Below are 17,460 nucleotides of genomic sequence, written 5' to 3'. Positions count from 1 at the left end.
ACTGAACAAAGAGTAGCATTCCACGGGAATGAGTAATGAATTTTTATGTATGTTAACAAGTGAATTAAAAATATTCAGGAAACAACCTCCTTGGACAATTCCTACATCCGCAGTTTTGACTACTTTTGGACCAATTTTTAACAAAATACCTCATCTCGCCGAATTCTGCTTGCTCTATGGCTTAAGAATGGCATCTAAAAGTAAGAGCACGAATATTACAAAAGAGTATCCACAAGTCGGGCTCCAAATGTGATGTCACCCACCGCGCATTGAAATGAGTTTACAAAAGTCGCCACTCGCGCGCTGATGACCAATTGATCCAAGTTTCACGGGTGTATAAGGTATAATTGGGGCTATTAAACGAAATTCTTACGGATGATAATGTGATCTACTAAATTCATTACTTTTCAATTCAATTACTCGCAATCACATACATTATGCTACAAAATTTTGAAAAAAATAGTGGAACGTATTGTACTCGTCACCACGCCGCAGACATGTTTGAGAACCGATTAAAATGCGACCGAAGTGGCAACAGAAATCAGCCTCCGACGGGATGGAATATTGCCTACTCTAAGCAGCTACTTGAGTCCGCCAGCACATAGTGATGGACTGATTGAGAGCAAGCAACGTGCGCAATTGAGATCTTTTGCGTGATCGATTGATAAACAGTATCACTCCGACGAGCGATACAATCTTTTTGGCCAACTACAAGTGAAGTCGTTCATAGGCCACTCGTGACCGATATCAGTCGTCGTCATTCGTAATCTAAGCTGATCGTGACATTTCTATCATTCTTGACCGATCATGTTTCAGTTACATTGCTTGCGATAGATGTCGATCGCCAAAGATATCGGTCGTGATTGACATCGGTGATGATTGGCATAGGTCAAGACTGGCATGGAGAGCGATTGACATTATTAGTGAAAGACGATCGGTCATTTGTGATTGACTCTCTCAAGTGAATGGTGAACGGTGACTGGCATCACTGAAGCAACCACCTTGGCACATCTGTAATCTTTTCAGTGTGTGGCTACTTCACCAGTTCACCAGATAAGTTGAGTTTGCCGACACAGTCAGAGGATTTTTCTCAATTCCTCATTGTTTAGCACATGGGTTTAGCATTAAGATTGTCCAACTGCGATTACAGTAAGCTTAAGAAATTCTTGATTCTTTTTTTTTCTCATTCAAATTAAATTGAGGAAATTGCGTCTCATATCGGAAAAAACGGAATCAACTTAATGGCATGAAAGGCGTCCCAAGGGATTTCTTGGAAAATATGTAATATGCAATTATGAAGTTGTACTCGTATGGTCGATAACGATCAAAGAATATTTTATGGTCTTCAGAGGAGTTTCTGTCTCTAGTATAAGATCATATGCACGGTTATTATTATCCAAATTTGAGTGCCTCTGCCGAAGCTACCAGTCTCTTGTTGCTGGTTGGTTATGTTAGTTGGCATAGGAGGCCACTTTCATGATGATCGGGGGGTGGCTTGTTACTAATACTACACGTAGATCAAAAGCGTGGCCGTGATTATCACAAATGCCTCTGCCAGTGACGAATTTATCATCGTGCTACTAGTTGGTTATGTGGTTAGCGAACGAGCCTATTTTTATCAATTAAGTGTGGTGTTTTTGTTGCTTGTATTTTATCATAGGCACTATTGTAATTTTCTCAAATTCTGAACCCATTACCGATGTTAGCATCTTGTTTCTATTTGGTGATCTTAGTTTCTGAATCTGTTATCAATGGGCCAGTTCACCAAATCCTAATTTTTGTCAATTGTGATAGGATGGGAAAATTAGTAGAATCCTATTTTTCGGTTTATCTATTCGTTTTCCACTTCTCCAGCTATAAGCGGCGAATCATCGAAACCTTAAAACCACTGTAAAATTGGTGACGTCATTGTCTCCTGGCGACCGTTTCTCCGTTGCTGCTCGGCCTCGCGCACCCCTCTCAATTGGATCGTTATTATGAAGACACCATGGAGGTATAAAACCAATGATGTCACCAACTCGCGGCAATTCCGCGCCAGCAATCGCTATTCTTCGCTTTTATATATTGAGAAAATTCCTTAATGGAAAAAGACGTTCTTTCATATTCTCTTATCTTTCTCTACCTACCCCATTACAACTTCTTTAACACTAGGAGGACGGGAGTTTCGCGCTACCTAGAAGGACGGCTAGGGTCATTTGACCCCTAAAATGTATTTTGGAATTAAACGCCTAATTTTCAACCAATATTCAGTTTAATCGTATTAATTGTTGAATCAGTTCATTAAAAACACTATTTAACATTATTAAATATTATTTCCATCGTCAAAAGTTAATAACAATTATTTTAAAGAATCATGAATTAAACCGTGTATAGTAGTCGATAGCAAATATAATAATGAAAATACATACACTCAATACAAAAGTTGTGTTACATGTTTAAACAATAGGGGTACTGGGTTTATAAAATTTGCATTAAAATTTTTAAAACTTATTACTTTGTTGTAAATCTCTGACAGACTATTTATTCAGCGCCGTTTTCACAAAATATTTTTGCGCTGAATGCGTTCATTGGACGATTCATTCATCTACATCTAAATCTACACACTAACCAGCAAGCCGCTTAAAAGCGTGTGGCAGGGGGTGTTAGGACACCAGCCATTTGCACATGAAAAAGAGTTTGGAAAATGGAAAAGAAATTGGTGCAATGATTCAATTTGATGGCATTTGGCACCTTTTTCTTTTTTGTGCCCGTGGAGATATGGTTGTTGGATTTGGAGACGTGTAAATAAATTGATACATGCTCTCCATCATATCTACTCTCGCTTTGTTTTTATTATGAAATAGGATGGTCTCTGGTATTCTTTTATTCGATTCGGAAATAGTGTCGTCTGAGATCATGCTGCTGAGTGAAAGTACATTATTGTTCTAGTTTGCCTGATTCTACGTAAGAGTATGGCCTAAGGTATTTTTGAACACTTGCGTTGAATGGATTACATTGCTATTTTAGGGGTCTTGGATATTTGTGCGTCACGCCTGTTTTTTTCAGATCGTCCATGCAAGAGGTTTTCCATTTTTTTATGACTTCCTGCTAGCTGGATGGATGGAAAATAATTGTTACAAGTTACATTAATTCCTGAATTCTTGTATTTTACGCTCACTTTAGTAACTATTTATTTCCCCAACGCTTGATTTGATAGCCAATCATCATCTTTGCCACAATATGGAAATTCATTTAGGCTGTATTTTCATTTCACATCTGTCAAAACCTAGTACTCCAAATTTGTCTGGTTTATTTGGAATTTACCTCATGAAAGGACAGCTGCATTTTGTTGGATAGAGCTGTGCATTTGCTATCATGCCAAAGTCGCCATCGGATTCACTGTCTTGGACTTCGTCGCTTCCATCACACGCAGATGTTGATGGATTGGTCAAAATGTCCTTGAACTGATGTTTACGACTTAATTCCTGACTGATCTTCAATATTCCCTTCAGCTATTTGAATCGCGACGATTCTCTTCTCTTGATATATTTCTCAAGTTCTTTCTTTCTTCCCCAACTCGCTACTGATATGCATGCAAAAAAATCTACAAACGAAAGCGCATTATGGTAGAATCTTCTCTAGTTGCATTGGAGGTATAGAGAGCTGGAGAACTTTAGAAATTCACACAAAAGGACAACATTTTCAGAAGTAACGCTAATGGCCGTTCGAAAGGCAGGGACTCAACTGCCAACCGTATCCTGATTCGTATCTTCCAGGAACTTGCAGTAATGCTTCTTCTCCGACCTACGTGCGGATTCCAAGGGTAGGATTTACAGTAGAATTTTACAGTCCACCCAATTCCTCCGCTCTCTCAAAAAGAGACAGGATTTTTCCCCAGGACGCAGCGTGCAGCCAACCCGCCCCAAACCCCGATGGGGTCAGGCGGCACTAATGCTGGACACACGGCAAAGGGGTTAGGTCAAGTGACAGTGCCGTCAGGCCAGAAAAATGAAAGTTATTCATAAACCTGATGAGTCGATATTGAAAATAATGTCTCTAAGAGCTCTGAATCTTGGACGACGGAAAACAATTCTTGGGATACGTGACGATTTTCCAGTGTGGGTAATACAATAATCATTGAACAATAAATAAAACAACATTAAAATATAATAATGACATGAATTTACGCAAATCAAGGATTGAAAAGGTTTTATTTCCCTTTGCTGCCCGAAAAATATCGAAAGATTGAGCACAACAAGTCGCTATGCCTAGGTTTTCGAATATAGATATGAGCCCTTGGGACCAAACTGGCATTGAACCGGGTACTTCCAGGTTCAAAATAAAGCAAATCATCTACCACACTAGCCTCTTGCTGATTATATGATACCTATACATGACACTAAAGTGCCCACGGGCAAGAAAATAGCGCGAAAACCAGTTGTGGGTCAAATGACCCCTAGCCGTCCTTCTAGGTATAACACATCATAAAAATTTAAAACGAAACATTATTGTTGAATTTTCACTAATTTATCAAAATATAGACCAAAATGAACAAAGTCAAAGAGTTTCAAAATTTAAAAAAATATTTTAATAAGAGAAAAATAAATTTGAATTCTGAAAATGGGTCAAATGACCCCTGCCGTCCTTCTAGTGTTAAATAAATCGCTACATTCGCTCTGACGTGTGACGTCATTGCGTCGGAATGAGAGTGCGTTTAACTCACGTTGGATTGGGCGAGTAATGGAGCGATCAGTTCGATGGGGCTCTCCATTTTCCCGACAAATGCTACCGGGGCGAGGGCGTGCATGGCCCGGATCCTGGTGTTGTACTCTGGTCGACTGGCGCCCATCGCGAAGAACATGGTGGTGCCCATCGAGTGGCCAACGTACGACAGCTTCGGCTGACCCGTCAGACTCAGGATGTAGTCGAACTCAGCCGGCAGATCGTAGTAGCCCATCTCGTTCCACCTGTAGGGAAATTGAAAGGAGTTGAAACCTTTGTCAAAGGGAGTGTCCGAAAATTGAGTCTCAGAAATCAATTAAACTGTGGTGTTACAGTCCATAGCTGTTCTGGAATTATCCCCTATATGGGGCTATATGATCAATAGTTTAAACAAAGAACCCATTAATATATTTACAGGTGGAATGCATTCGCATCTAGGAGCCATACCACTATGTCATATGCATGTCCCATGATTGCATCTCACTTGCGATAGCTGTATTCATAATTTCTGTCCACACTGTATTATAAAGTCTGATATTCATCACTATTTCCGCGAATGTCACTAAAAATTTTATTTTTATGCGTGGAAATTTTTTCTCTGCAAATGACTTCAAATAATGATTATAAAGTTTATAACATGGCGACCAGACTGTGGGGAAATATTCACAAAGTGACCCCACTGATGAACTGAATAGTAGTGTGAATGGTTAAATACGGTTGAAACTTTATCACTGTCGAAAAAATAATCAAATCAATTTGAATTAATTACATTTGTTACAAGTACAGTGTTGGCTAAATGTTGATTGAGTATGAAATATTATCCCAAAATGTTTTATGTTTGTTAATTCGGCCAAGGAATGATCAGATAGTTTATACTGAAGGAGAGATTCTTACGCCGTCTGCCGAGTTAATTTCACGGAATGTAACATATTTAAATTTAAAGTAAATAAATTTATTTTACCGAGCTATCTAGTTCATTAAGGCATTTCTGTAATTGTTGGAGGTCAACTACTGATTGAATGGTAAAAAAAAAGTTTTTGGTCATCCGCATATAGAAGAAAAGTTATTGGAGGTGTATGAAGCAGAGTTTGCAATTGGTCATGGGTTTAAATGCCTAGGTGATCTGTTATCTTGGTTTCATAGTGGTACAAAGTTCCATATTAGCACACACCGGATTTTGACGAGTTCCTGTCACTCCTTCCAACCGAACAGATAGTTACAATAGTTATAATTAATTTACAACATTATTAATTCGAATATTGATTTTCCTGAGTTACTTCCCCTCCTTAATGTCCGAGTTCCTAGCCATTCCGCTCGTTCACATTCTTTTGTCGTCTTGCCTTTCCCCAAACTTTCTCCTATCAAACAATCCCTGTACTACCGCCTCTCTCCACTTCTTAATTCTCTGTCTGATACAATAATGTCGGTACTATCCTTCTCTCATCTTACTCTTTCATCAACCTAGCTATTTCCCTTATATCTGCAAAAAAAACTAAGCTCCACCTTCTTCCCCTTTCCTATTTTCGTGGAAATTATTAATTGGTATTTTTTTAATCTTGTCTTCTATGGTCTGCTGTTGTTTATAGAATAAACTTCTTACTTATATCCATTTCTATCATGTTGCTGTTTCATTGTAAATTGGCATAAATGCTGTGTGTGATCAACTTAATTATTAGTTTTTTAAGTATACCGGGACTAGCCGCTGTGATAGCTTTTACGGGAGTCACCCGCAATTCACAATCGTGCGGAAGAAAAAAAATCATTCGCCTTGACCGGGATCCCGGTAAAGCGAATGATTTTTTCTCTGTGGAACTTTTGCAACTTAAGTATATAATTAAATAAATGAACAGTCGTCCGATATAAAGAAACATTGAAATTGGAGTCACTCGTCTAATTACCCACAAATTTTTTTTCGTTATGCCATGCATTATTTGGTTTCATTTAAGAACTCTCTTTCTTATTATAAGAATACTCACGAGAAGTTCCAGAACTTTGTTTTCTTGGGGTCAAGTGATATATGGCGCCTGGAGTACTCGTTTCCTCGTGCATTGCCCATCCAAACGTCGAATCCTTGGTCAGCCAGGATGAACGCTGCAGAGCAGAAAACACCTTGTGTCATAGAAAGCTTTTCGCGGTCAAACTGATTGATAAATTTATAGTTGATTTTTTATTAAAATTGTCCAGTTATTATGAGTTTTCCTGTTAATGTGAAGTGGATATCGATGGCTAAGTTGTAACTACACGTATCTCAAAAATACCAACTTTTCAGGAGAGCACGAAAACGATTAGTATTTTCAATTGTACACTGAAAAAAACCAAAAGTTCACTGAAAATAAGCATTCATTTGCAAACAAAGAGATGTTTTTTGCTTGTATTTTATTTTTTTTAATTTTATTACACTATATTTAAGATACCTGTCTCAAAACGGCCGAATTTGAGATACAAGTTGTTAGAACTTAGCCATCGATGTATAGGATACCGTGGCGTAACTATGAAAGGGTGATGAGGGAATAGATACCCCCCCCCAAAGCCTCAGAGAAATAATAAATTTGAAACTATTGCCCAGTTTTGATATATGATAACTGTATGTACTTCAAACTAAAGATCATTTATTAATATCATGGCATTAATTCATTTGAGTCATTGAGATGAGTCAATTTTCAAATATTTCCCCCGTTGCCTGGGGGGGGGGGGGTACACCTCTCCCAAAGCCCCGCCAACCCCCTAAAGCATATTCCTAGTTACGTCACTCACAGGATAGATGTACTTAGATATAAAATATATGTTGCATAAGTATTCGAAGATTTAATGGCTCTTGGGATTTCTGTGAAGATTGACTTTTAAGCAACTTTTCGTACAAGTTTTTTTAATACTTACTTTTAATTAAGTGAAGATAAATTTTATAATATGTACTCCAAACTGTGGAGCAATATTAGTAATATTGGCACGTGAACATCTAATCCCATGAATATCTAATGGAAAAGTTACATATACTAAGGGGATGCATACATAAGGCGACGACATTAATGTAGACGAATAAGTACCTGTTAAAACAAAAAAAAACTGAAATTTCCGTCATTTTCTGAACACACCTCGGATTCTTTTACAAAATTTTGCGAGTGAACGTCGTCGCATTTACTCTAGCTCAAGTGAGTTATGTGGAAGTGTGTTACTAAAATACAAACTGTGACTCAGACTCAACTTGAGTTCTGAGTCACCGAGTTGTAAAGTGAGTAAAGTTTCGATCCAGGAAGTTGAGTGGAGGGGGATAAGAGGGAACAGTTTCGACCCATTACGTTTGATATACGTGTGGATAGGCTAATACATTGAGCTCAAGAATCGAATAGCCACTCTGCGTTCACCTTTTTCCTGTTAGTGATAAAAATATGAGTGACCCATTTATCTGATGCCGGTAGGCCGAGCCTCTACTCCATCAAACCATGCTTCGTACTAGGTGTGTGGGTTGAAACTCAGCTGTTCAAAGATGAAGCGCGTGGTCCCTGCGGTGCGAAACATTATCTACATTTCGTTTCGTCCCAGAGTTTAGCTCCCCGGGTTTAAGTACATTTCGTTTCGCTTCTACATTCCGCTCCTGGGAACGAAACTATTGAAATTTTACTGTTTTTGACTTTAGTTTCGTTTCACTTGCCAATAATAACAAAACATAATATATGTAATAGCCTTCCAACCACGGCAATTGGCTAATGGAAAATTCTCTTCTGTTCAAAAATTCGTCCACTGTGCATAGCCTTCTGCAGGACTGTAGAATCTTTCCCCCTGCGTGGTCGTCATCTTACCGAGTCCGTTCTCTGGGCCCATGAAGACCCAGACTGCAGAACTGCAGAGGAGGCAGTGCTGCAGGAATACGACAGGCCTCTTGCCTCCCGGTCCGGATGAGTTCCTCCCTCGCGGAATGCGATGCATCGTCAACACGTATCCATCCTCAGTGGTCACGTGGTGCGTCTCCGAAGGGTAGCCGTGTCTCCTGATGATCTCGTCCTGTGAGGGAAACGCACGGAAAATAAAAGTGTTGCAGTGACGGGATCGACCAACAGAAGGGAAAAAAGGGAGGGTAAACTTGTTTTTTTTTTTGGCTTTTAAGGTATAATTTCAAGAATGCACTGGGGTTTTGTAAATGACGGACCCATTTTCAAAACATCAAATATATAAAAACCCACAATGAACCAGTTTTCAAACAATAAATGGAAGACATATATGCATGAAATGGAAATTATATGCAATTTTTTTACATTTACAGCGGTCCTCCTCGTTCGCGAATTTATAAATTTAATATCATGTAGTAAGTGCCAAGTGCGCCTAAGTAAGTTTTCACTCCTAAATCGCTGTTTTCCCGTTTAATTACATAATTCTCTCCTATCTTCTCGCTTCATTTTTATATTCATATTTCTCTGTATTAAATTGAATAAAACACATAGCCCCACATTCATACTATCTTCCACGTACTGCCCCAATATCCGCCCCAATAGGCGTGTGGCGGGGAATGTTAGGGCACCAGCCGTTTACAAAAAAAAATGAATAAAAGGTTCCAATTGAAATTATTTTTTTAACTGTCCCACGCTTTTTTCACCGAAGCCTATTATTGATTGGAGAAAAAAGTATTCCTGTACCTGTAAAAAATGGCAAAATATCCTTCTTATTTATCTTTCTTTTCGGATCTAACGATTGCAATCTCGGTGGGATTCTTCATTCCCGGGATTACGCAATTATTCTCAAATTTTTCTGGCACGAATGGGATTTAAATGTAAAAATGACTGAACCTCATATGCATATATATATATAGTAATAATAGAATAAAATAACAAAGATTATAACTACCAATACAAATGAATATAGCTTTTAATTTTGTATAAAACAACACCATGCAAAGTTAAGGAAATAGGACAAGAATAAAAACTTTACTGATGATGGCGATGGAGCAATTGAATCCTGGCTGTGCGTTTGTTTTGAATCCTTTTAGCTTTGGTTTTAAAATTTAAAAAATACCGTAAATTTTTTAATAATAGGTTTTATTAAAAATTGAACTTTTGTTTTCGGAGTCGAAGAATAGCTTCAAAAATAGCATTCGCAAATGCTCTTAAATTAAAAGAAATCCTAGGCATTTAAAAGTCGGATATGATAAAATTTACTATTAGTTTAAGAAACGGAAATGCTAATATTTTATTATCCTATTAGAATTGCTACAATTTTTTAAGGCTGGTATTTCCTTGAAAAAGAAAGTGCATTCTAGTTCTTGTCACTCATTCTTCATCTGTATTTTCTGCAAAGCGTACCCGCTGATGAAAAGCCTTTTCTGACTACACGTCCTTGGGCGGTATAACTAGTAAGTACTCGTAAATAATAAGTAGGTTTTCACCTCTTCGACCAATTTCGCGGCAGCACCGTTGCTCCCGAACTGCTATTGAAATTCAGTAATTTGTATTGCCGCAAGGAGACTGTTTGAGTGGAATCAAACAGTGGGAAATGATCGCAAAGAGTTTCTTCTATAGTCCATTTGAACCAAGTGAACCGCTGCCTGAAAAATTAGTAGCGGACTCCCTTTCACTAAACAAGTAATTGGTACATCAACTTTTTGGTGCTGACGTGCATTGCTTATTTTTATTTACTTGATAATTCGAACGTTTTTGTATTTGAAGAACCTAATAAAGTTGAAGTAACGGATGATTTCAGAATTAACTGTGTTAAACCAGGTAATCCTTCCGATTTACCTATGTCATGAAACCCGATTTGTGTTTTAAAAATATATGTTAGTGAACCTAACAATTTTTTCTGTCATTTTCTACAAAGCTAAAACGGTCAAAAAATTGTAAAACACTAATTAAGTTTTTTGTTATATTTTTTTGTTTTGTTGTAAGTATATCAAATTAAATGCAGCTGCGGTGAGTCCTACATCGGCCAAACATCACGAGCACTGAAATGCCGAGTCCAAGAGCACAGAAGGGCAGTAAAAAATAGACATTTCACCCAGTCAGCGGTGGCGGAACACCAATGGAGTGGACCGACACACAATATTGATTTTGACAACGCCTCTCTTCTGAACAAAGAAGGCCGCTACTACCCGAGAATAATCAGGGAGGCAATTGAAATCGCCAAAACGACAAAGAACTTCAACCGTGAAGACGGCTACAATCTCGCCAGCGCGTGGAAAAGGGTCTTCAAAGATCCTGACCAATCAGGGCACACCTCGAGAAAAAAGGCGGCAAACGGGGTGTATATAAGATGAACAAATTTCTGCATCAACACTTCAGTGGACCTGAGGAAGCCAACTGGAACGTTGGCGAAATATCGTCCTTCAAATGGATAAACGCGGAAGAATACCCGGAAAAACCAGCAGAATTCATCATAATCTCCGCGGAAGCCTACTTGGAAACTAATTAAGTTTTCCTACATTTTATGGAGGACTATTTTATGAAAGGAAGAACAGTTTCTATAATTTTAAATTAAACTTTGAATATTTTGTTCTTATTGTTCTGATTGTTGCGTCTCTATCTTCAAATGGATCGTCCCTGTGAGTATTTTCGCTCGAAGTCTTCACTGCTGAATTTATTCACTTCCTCCTTATAAAGCTCCTCTTTCAAACTTATTCTCTGTTACAATCCTCCACTCTCCGACTTGTACAAAACATCTGCAAGGTGGATATCATAATCTAAACAAATTTGAGAATTGTTCGGCATTGCTTACTTTTGCCATAACACTTGCGCCGCCAGTGGTGATAAAGAAAACGTCATTTTCCTAATTAAAATTTCACACTAACTTTTTGTTTTAAAAGTTAAATACAAACTGCTGCGGGCATATTTCCATTATTCTGATTGGCCCCAGTGCCTGGAGCCTCTTCCAGAGGAATATTAATGTGTCTTCTGTTGCCTGGCGAACTCCATTCATCAAACGGCAGACATAATTCTAATATTTTCACAATATTTTTGATTCTGGCAGTCGCTATGTTTTTATTACAACTATTTTATTAGGAAGTATAATTTATTTTTGACGTATTGCTCAGCGTATTAATAAAATTATTGCATTGCATTTCATTTCCAAAACAATTATCTCATTAAAGTTAGCAAAAAGGTGTGCATTAATACTGAAATTGTAGGTTATTAGTATGCTAAATCCCGGTATTTCGGGATTGTCATTTCGTCCCGAAGTGCTATCCTTATTCGGATCTATGGAATTTGTGAGGTTCTAAGATAACGTTCTCCTGGCCCCTCTATTGATTAGATATACATTTTGGAATTAAGTTTTAGAATTTACTAAGCTCTAGAAATTTAAGCCTGGTAAGTTGCTTCCGAGTGATGACGGTGGTACGTAATGACATTCCGAAAAAATTATTAAAGTTTTAATTAAAAATTAAGAATTATTCATTGTATTTATTAGAAAGATTTTTATGCTTAACTTTTTATTGTGACGCCTTATCTTTACTGGCATTGCAGCAGAGAGAAAAAATATTGCACTTGATTTATAATTTCCAGAATTTTACAGCACTTAGGAATTTAAGATGATACTTTTAATATGCGCGAAGAATGGTTCTTTTGACGACGGTGGCGCTTGTTGACAATCAGAACCAAAGATTAAAATTTTTATTTAAAATTAGGGAAACTGTTCTTTGAAAAAAAGTGAGGCGGAATCAAAATCTTGAATTTTAAGTCTGGCACGTTACCTCCGGTTTCTTCAGTGGCTCCCAGCCTAATTCGTGTTGGATGGTTGGTTTGCACTAAAATTATATTTATCTGTTGGTGGAGAAATTAAAAAAAAATGCGACTTACAGTGGGTAGAGCTGCATCTGGGTTCCCCTTTTCGCTAAGCTGCGACCGTAGAATCACTTCCTCGGAGGAGCTGTGATCTTGTGCACAAACAGACGCCGCGACGGCCAGTAGAGTGACGGCGAGGCAGAGCAGTCTTGTGGTCCCCATGTTTAGGTACTTGCTCTTCCACTAGATATCTCGGTGTGTGCATCCTAGAAGCGATTCTTATATATACTTCAAGTCCATATCCCGCACGTGCTCCAAGGTCCAACAATGGCTTTCATTTTTCTCTCCACTCCTTTTCACCTTCTTTTTTCCGCAATTTCTCGAGATCTGTCCTTACATATTTCCACCTGCAGTCACTCGAAGGTAGATTAACTTCCTTATATCGATTATCACTGCCATCGTAGTGACACCTGTCTGATACATTAATCTTGATTAAATCAATGCATTCGTTTACGGGAGGAGGAGCACTTTGATTTGTCTTCATTTACCCCATTGACAGATTTGTGTTCATTAAAAGAAAAGGAAAGTTTTTTTTTATCGAGTGGCGTCATTTTGATTAAAAACTAGGCCCCATAGGCAAACATTAATACATACTCGCAGTATTTTCTTTAGTTTAGGGGGATGCCGAAAGAATTTGCGGTTCCAGAAAATATTCTTGTACTAAGAATTTTCTTGACATCGAAGAATGTATTATATCCTTAAATTAAGAATACCTTCACGGGACACAAAGAGGTGTTATGTTTTTCCAGCATACAGAAAATTTTCTCGAACTCAGAAAGTTTCAAACGGCGACCATTAATAGTACCACCATTAATAATACATCTACATACTAACCCGCAAGCTGCCTCAATAGGCGTGAAGCGGGGGATATTAGGACAACAGCTGTTTCCAAATAAAAAGGAAATGGTCTAACAAAGTTCCGCCTAACATTTATTTGAGTATTTTATTGCTCAAGGGAATAAAATGTGCCACTTAAAAAATAACCATTTCTAGGGTGTACATGAAAATGTCACGCAGAAATACTGCTCTTCAACTCATTTCAATTCCGATCTATGCCTCAGAAAATGAGCCGATATACGCACGCACCTTGTGTACATTTTATTGATTTAAGATGTTTAATGTTTACGTAATGCATCCTTCACATCTGTTGATGGTCTTCCTAAAAAGAGGAATGTAAGCATAATATTTTTTTACTAATGAATTTTAATCCAAATCACCAATATGATGGAGCATAGTGGACTAATGGTATCCCTAGTTATTAATACTAAAAGAGAAATTTGTTGGATAAAAGTACGATTCAAAATTCCTAATGCTTGTAATATTTTAGAAATAATTTTTTTCAATATTTTTTTCTCTGATGCATATTCAGGTACGTTGGAAAAGATCCGGTGTTATATTACGAAGATAAGCATTTTTAAAAATATTTCATTGTTTTAACAGATTAACTGCCGAGGATATTTTAAAAATATGTCCCCTTAGGCCAAGTTAATATTTAAATGTGTTTATTGTGACTAATAGAGTTCAGCAATATTAAATTGCACGTAACATTAATTTTTTCATTATAATGATAAATTTAATTAGCGGACACCGGTGTCCGCCACGGTGTCAGCGTCACGACCACCAACTTATGCGCTGGCGGATACCTATAAATTTACGAAAATACGGCAATTACTTAATTTGTAGTACAATAAAATTTTCGTAGTGATAAATTACACCTTCATTCATTTTATATTCAGTATTACGCTTCTTAGTAGCAGTTTTCTCCCCAGTCCGCCCCCCTCCGCGGACACAGCTGTCCTCCGCGGAGCTAACTTTGTCTCCTTCCGAAGCGTATACTCAAGTCCGTTCCTGCCAGTAGACGCTGCACAGACACTAAACAACAAGTTATACCAGGAGACCCTCCTTCCTTCTACACGCAGTGCTATTATGTTTATGACGGAGAACTCTTTTATTCGACTAATGTAAAACATTTTGTGGAACTTCATATCACATCATCAACACAATGTATCCCTTTCTGCTTGTTGAAGGAATACGTAGCATTATATATAGGGCGCTTTTATGTCTTGAGACGACAGAACGTTTCGAAAAATCAGAGCTGTCACAGTGACATGAAAAGAGGCAATATTTTCTTCTATAATACGATTAGAAGAAGAAATGTGAAGAGTGCTCGGTGCCACTTTCTGCGTCCTGCGCTGAATTCTACTTTGGTTCGTCATCGTCCTTTTGGTAAGTTTGGTTTACATATTTAGTTGCATTTTTCTACTTTTTGGTTCACTGAATATTTTCTTAATCTATTTCATTATATAAGAAATGTTGAACCAAAATCTACTTTTATCATTAGTGATTCCACATGGATAAATTCACTCCGCGGACCAGAGGGGCTAAGCGGCTAAGAGGAAGGCTTCTTCCACATTTACTAGGTGTCCTTCTCTTCAATTTCTTTTTATAGATGTGTTAATCAGTATAAACTATCTGAAGGATGCAAAACACTGAGTAGAAAATAAAATTCATCTCCTAAAGAAGATATATATTCTTTCTCAATTAAATCTGAAAGCATACTATAGTATGCTTTCAGATTTAATGTATATATAGCAGCCCTACATTACGATCAAAGAATAAGTACTCCCTGCTCATAAAACATCGTAGTTTATGAAACATTTAACACGGAAAAAGCGTCTCCGAAGGTCTAATTCCAGGGATAACGGCTTCCAATGTGCCAACCGGTATAAAAAATACGTAAGTAATATTCAAGACAGCAAAAAGAATTCTATAAACAATTAGCAAAAACCGAAGGAGTGAAAGTTTAGCTGAGGCCGTTGCGGAAAAGATATATATGCAAAATTACGTAAACGGCGGTCACCCGGCGCACGAAGACGAACTTTTTTCCGCGGACACCTGTGTCCGCCACGGCAGTCAACCTGTAGTAGTTAGGATTTTAGATTAGAGCCAAGTCATATGGTAAGCTAAACTGTTATCATTATTATTATTAATTAAGTATTCTAACGATTTAGTTCGGCTTCCATGGAATATTTGGTAAGTATTTTGGTGGTTGCCCCTCCCTTCATGTACTTCTCCCTTAAATCCACAACCACCGACTTCCCTTTTGATGCCTGAAAGATTTTTGGTTAGAAAAGCCCTTGTTTGATAAATATTTTCTCTCGTATGATTAGTTTTTTATGGTAGTTTCTCGTGAATGAATACTTGAAACTTCGTGGATTTGAAGAACAAAATTTATATGCTAGTCCCATCCGACGAACGGAGTGCGTCGCTTAAACTACCCTGCAGAAAGCATTCAAGCAGGAAAATGTCTGCCTTTTCCAGGACTCAAACCCGGGCACACGTGATGGGAAACCAAATCTCTAGCCTTTGAAATAACCCGAGCCCCATTATCATTGGTCATTCAAGAGAATTAATAAGCATGAAACATCGATGAAATAGGGATTTTATGAATCCTTTCTTTAAAAAATTATTGACCTCTGTAAACATTGCTGCAAGCTGGTCATTCTCTGGTTTTCTGATGAAAAAGTCGTATTATTGTCGTCAAGAGTCTCTGGAATCGAATTACAACAACCATTAGAAAGAGGAAACTCGTTCAAAAATTCCGAAGGATAGTACAATTTTCCTTGTTATTTTCTTGCAATGGACATTCCCCAGTTCAACCTCGTAAAAAAATGAGTGACAATGGAATATTTGAAACGAATATTTTTATTTTAAACTATGGAAAGGAAAGAAAACACTTGGAGGAAGTTCTTCAATGAGTTTGAATTAAGGATGATAAAGAGAAATGTTTTTAAAATGATGAGTCTCCTTGATTCCATTCATAGTAAAGGAGGAAGTGAATTTTAATGCCAATGACACTGGACGGTATGAAAATCGGCCCTGACACCATTCCTGCTGATTCTATGGTAAAATGACCTCCTAAAACCGAATATGAACTCCGTTTTTTCCCATCACACACCATTTTCGGGGGAACTCCCCCCCTCCAATTTTCATCACTTTTCGGTCATTTGGAGGAATTAAAAGTATTATTTTAGCATCTAAATTTTTTCTAGGGGTTTTGAGGGGAGCAAAAGCCTAAAAAATTAAAATGTATGCTAAAGAGGTAGATTGTGTAAAAAATGCATTAAAATTGATCAATTTTGCATTTTTTTCGCAAATTTTCACGTATTAAAAAAAATTTCCAGCTTCCATTTCATATCATCCTCCCCCGAATGATAAAAATATATAACTAGAATCATCAATAATTAAAAAAATATTTTGCTGCATAACATAGCAACAACAATTAAAAATATAGCAATGGCTCGGAGGATTCACTTTACTACGATGGCCTCTCCCGCCTGTCCCGCTCAGGCTTGGACAGCAATTCTCTTGGTTTCGCTGCTAAAAAAGGAAAAGTAATACTTTCTCATTATACGAATAATATAAGATTGAGATTTTTATACTCTCATTGGAGTTAAAAAGTATTCTTTCTCCTTAATCATGGAGTTCCACAAAGTATCAGCCTCTCAAATCAATTATGTATATTGAAGTTGTCGTCACCTTCCCTAAGTATACCTCTAATGATCGCAGACTCAACTCTTTCGGTGTTCTGGACAAGGGTCCTTTTTTCAAAGTAGTTTAACCCGCATATGGATTTACAAATTTAGTTACGTCGTTGGATTTTCGGCGCCGCGGCGGCGCCGCGTCATTTTTTGTTATTATCTTTCAAAGTCAGCGTGAATTTTCAAGTTTTGTGAATGATAATGGTAAATACATCAATTATCTTTATTTCTCACCATGTTTTGCTATATTTGACCCATTATTGTGGAAGTTATAACAAATAATCTTGAACGCTGCATTCTTTTCCATTTGTTGCCGTAATGCTCTCTATTTCTGTTCCCTTTGTCTGTTATTTTCGAATGAAAGTTTTAATTTCGTGTGTAATGGTTGTTAGAAATATTTTTTCTGATATGCTGTGCTGGAAAAACTCCGCTCTTTAATGTTTATATTGTTTATA

At 37.5% G+C, this 17,460-nt stretch overlaps 1 protein-coding gene across 1 annotated transcript in view; it reads right to left on the bottom strand.

Moving 5' to 3' along the window:
- Nucleotides 1-12,665, bottom strand: part of LOC124161980 (lipase 3-like) — a 28,132-nt gene extending 15,467 nt beyond the window's left edge. The window contains exons 1-4 of the mRNA XM_046538271.1: nt 12,480-12,665; nt 8,499-8,700; nt 6,678-6,792; nt 4,703-4,946 (exon numbers count right to left, since the gene is read on the bottom strand). Of these exons, the coding sequence (XP_046394227.1) occupies nt 4,703-4,946; nt 6,678-6,792; nt 8,499-8,700; nt 12,480-12,626 (708 nt within the window). The 5' untranslated portion in view covers nt 12,627-12,665. The remainder of the gene's footprint in view (nt 1-4,702; nt 4,947-6,677; nt 6,793-8,498; nt 8,701-12,479) is intronic.
- Between the last annotated feature and the right edge of the window lie 4,795 nt (nt 12,666-17,460).

Source organism: Ischnura elegans, chromosome 7 (genome assembly GCF_921293095.1).
Source record: "Ischnura elegans chromosome 7, ioIscEleg1.1, whole genome shotgun sequence".
NCBI lineage: Eukaryota > Metazoa > Arthropoda > Insecta > Odonata > Coenagrionidae > Ischnura > Ischnura elegans.
This window is presented reverse-complemented; position numbering and strand designations above follow the sequence as displayed.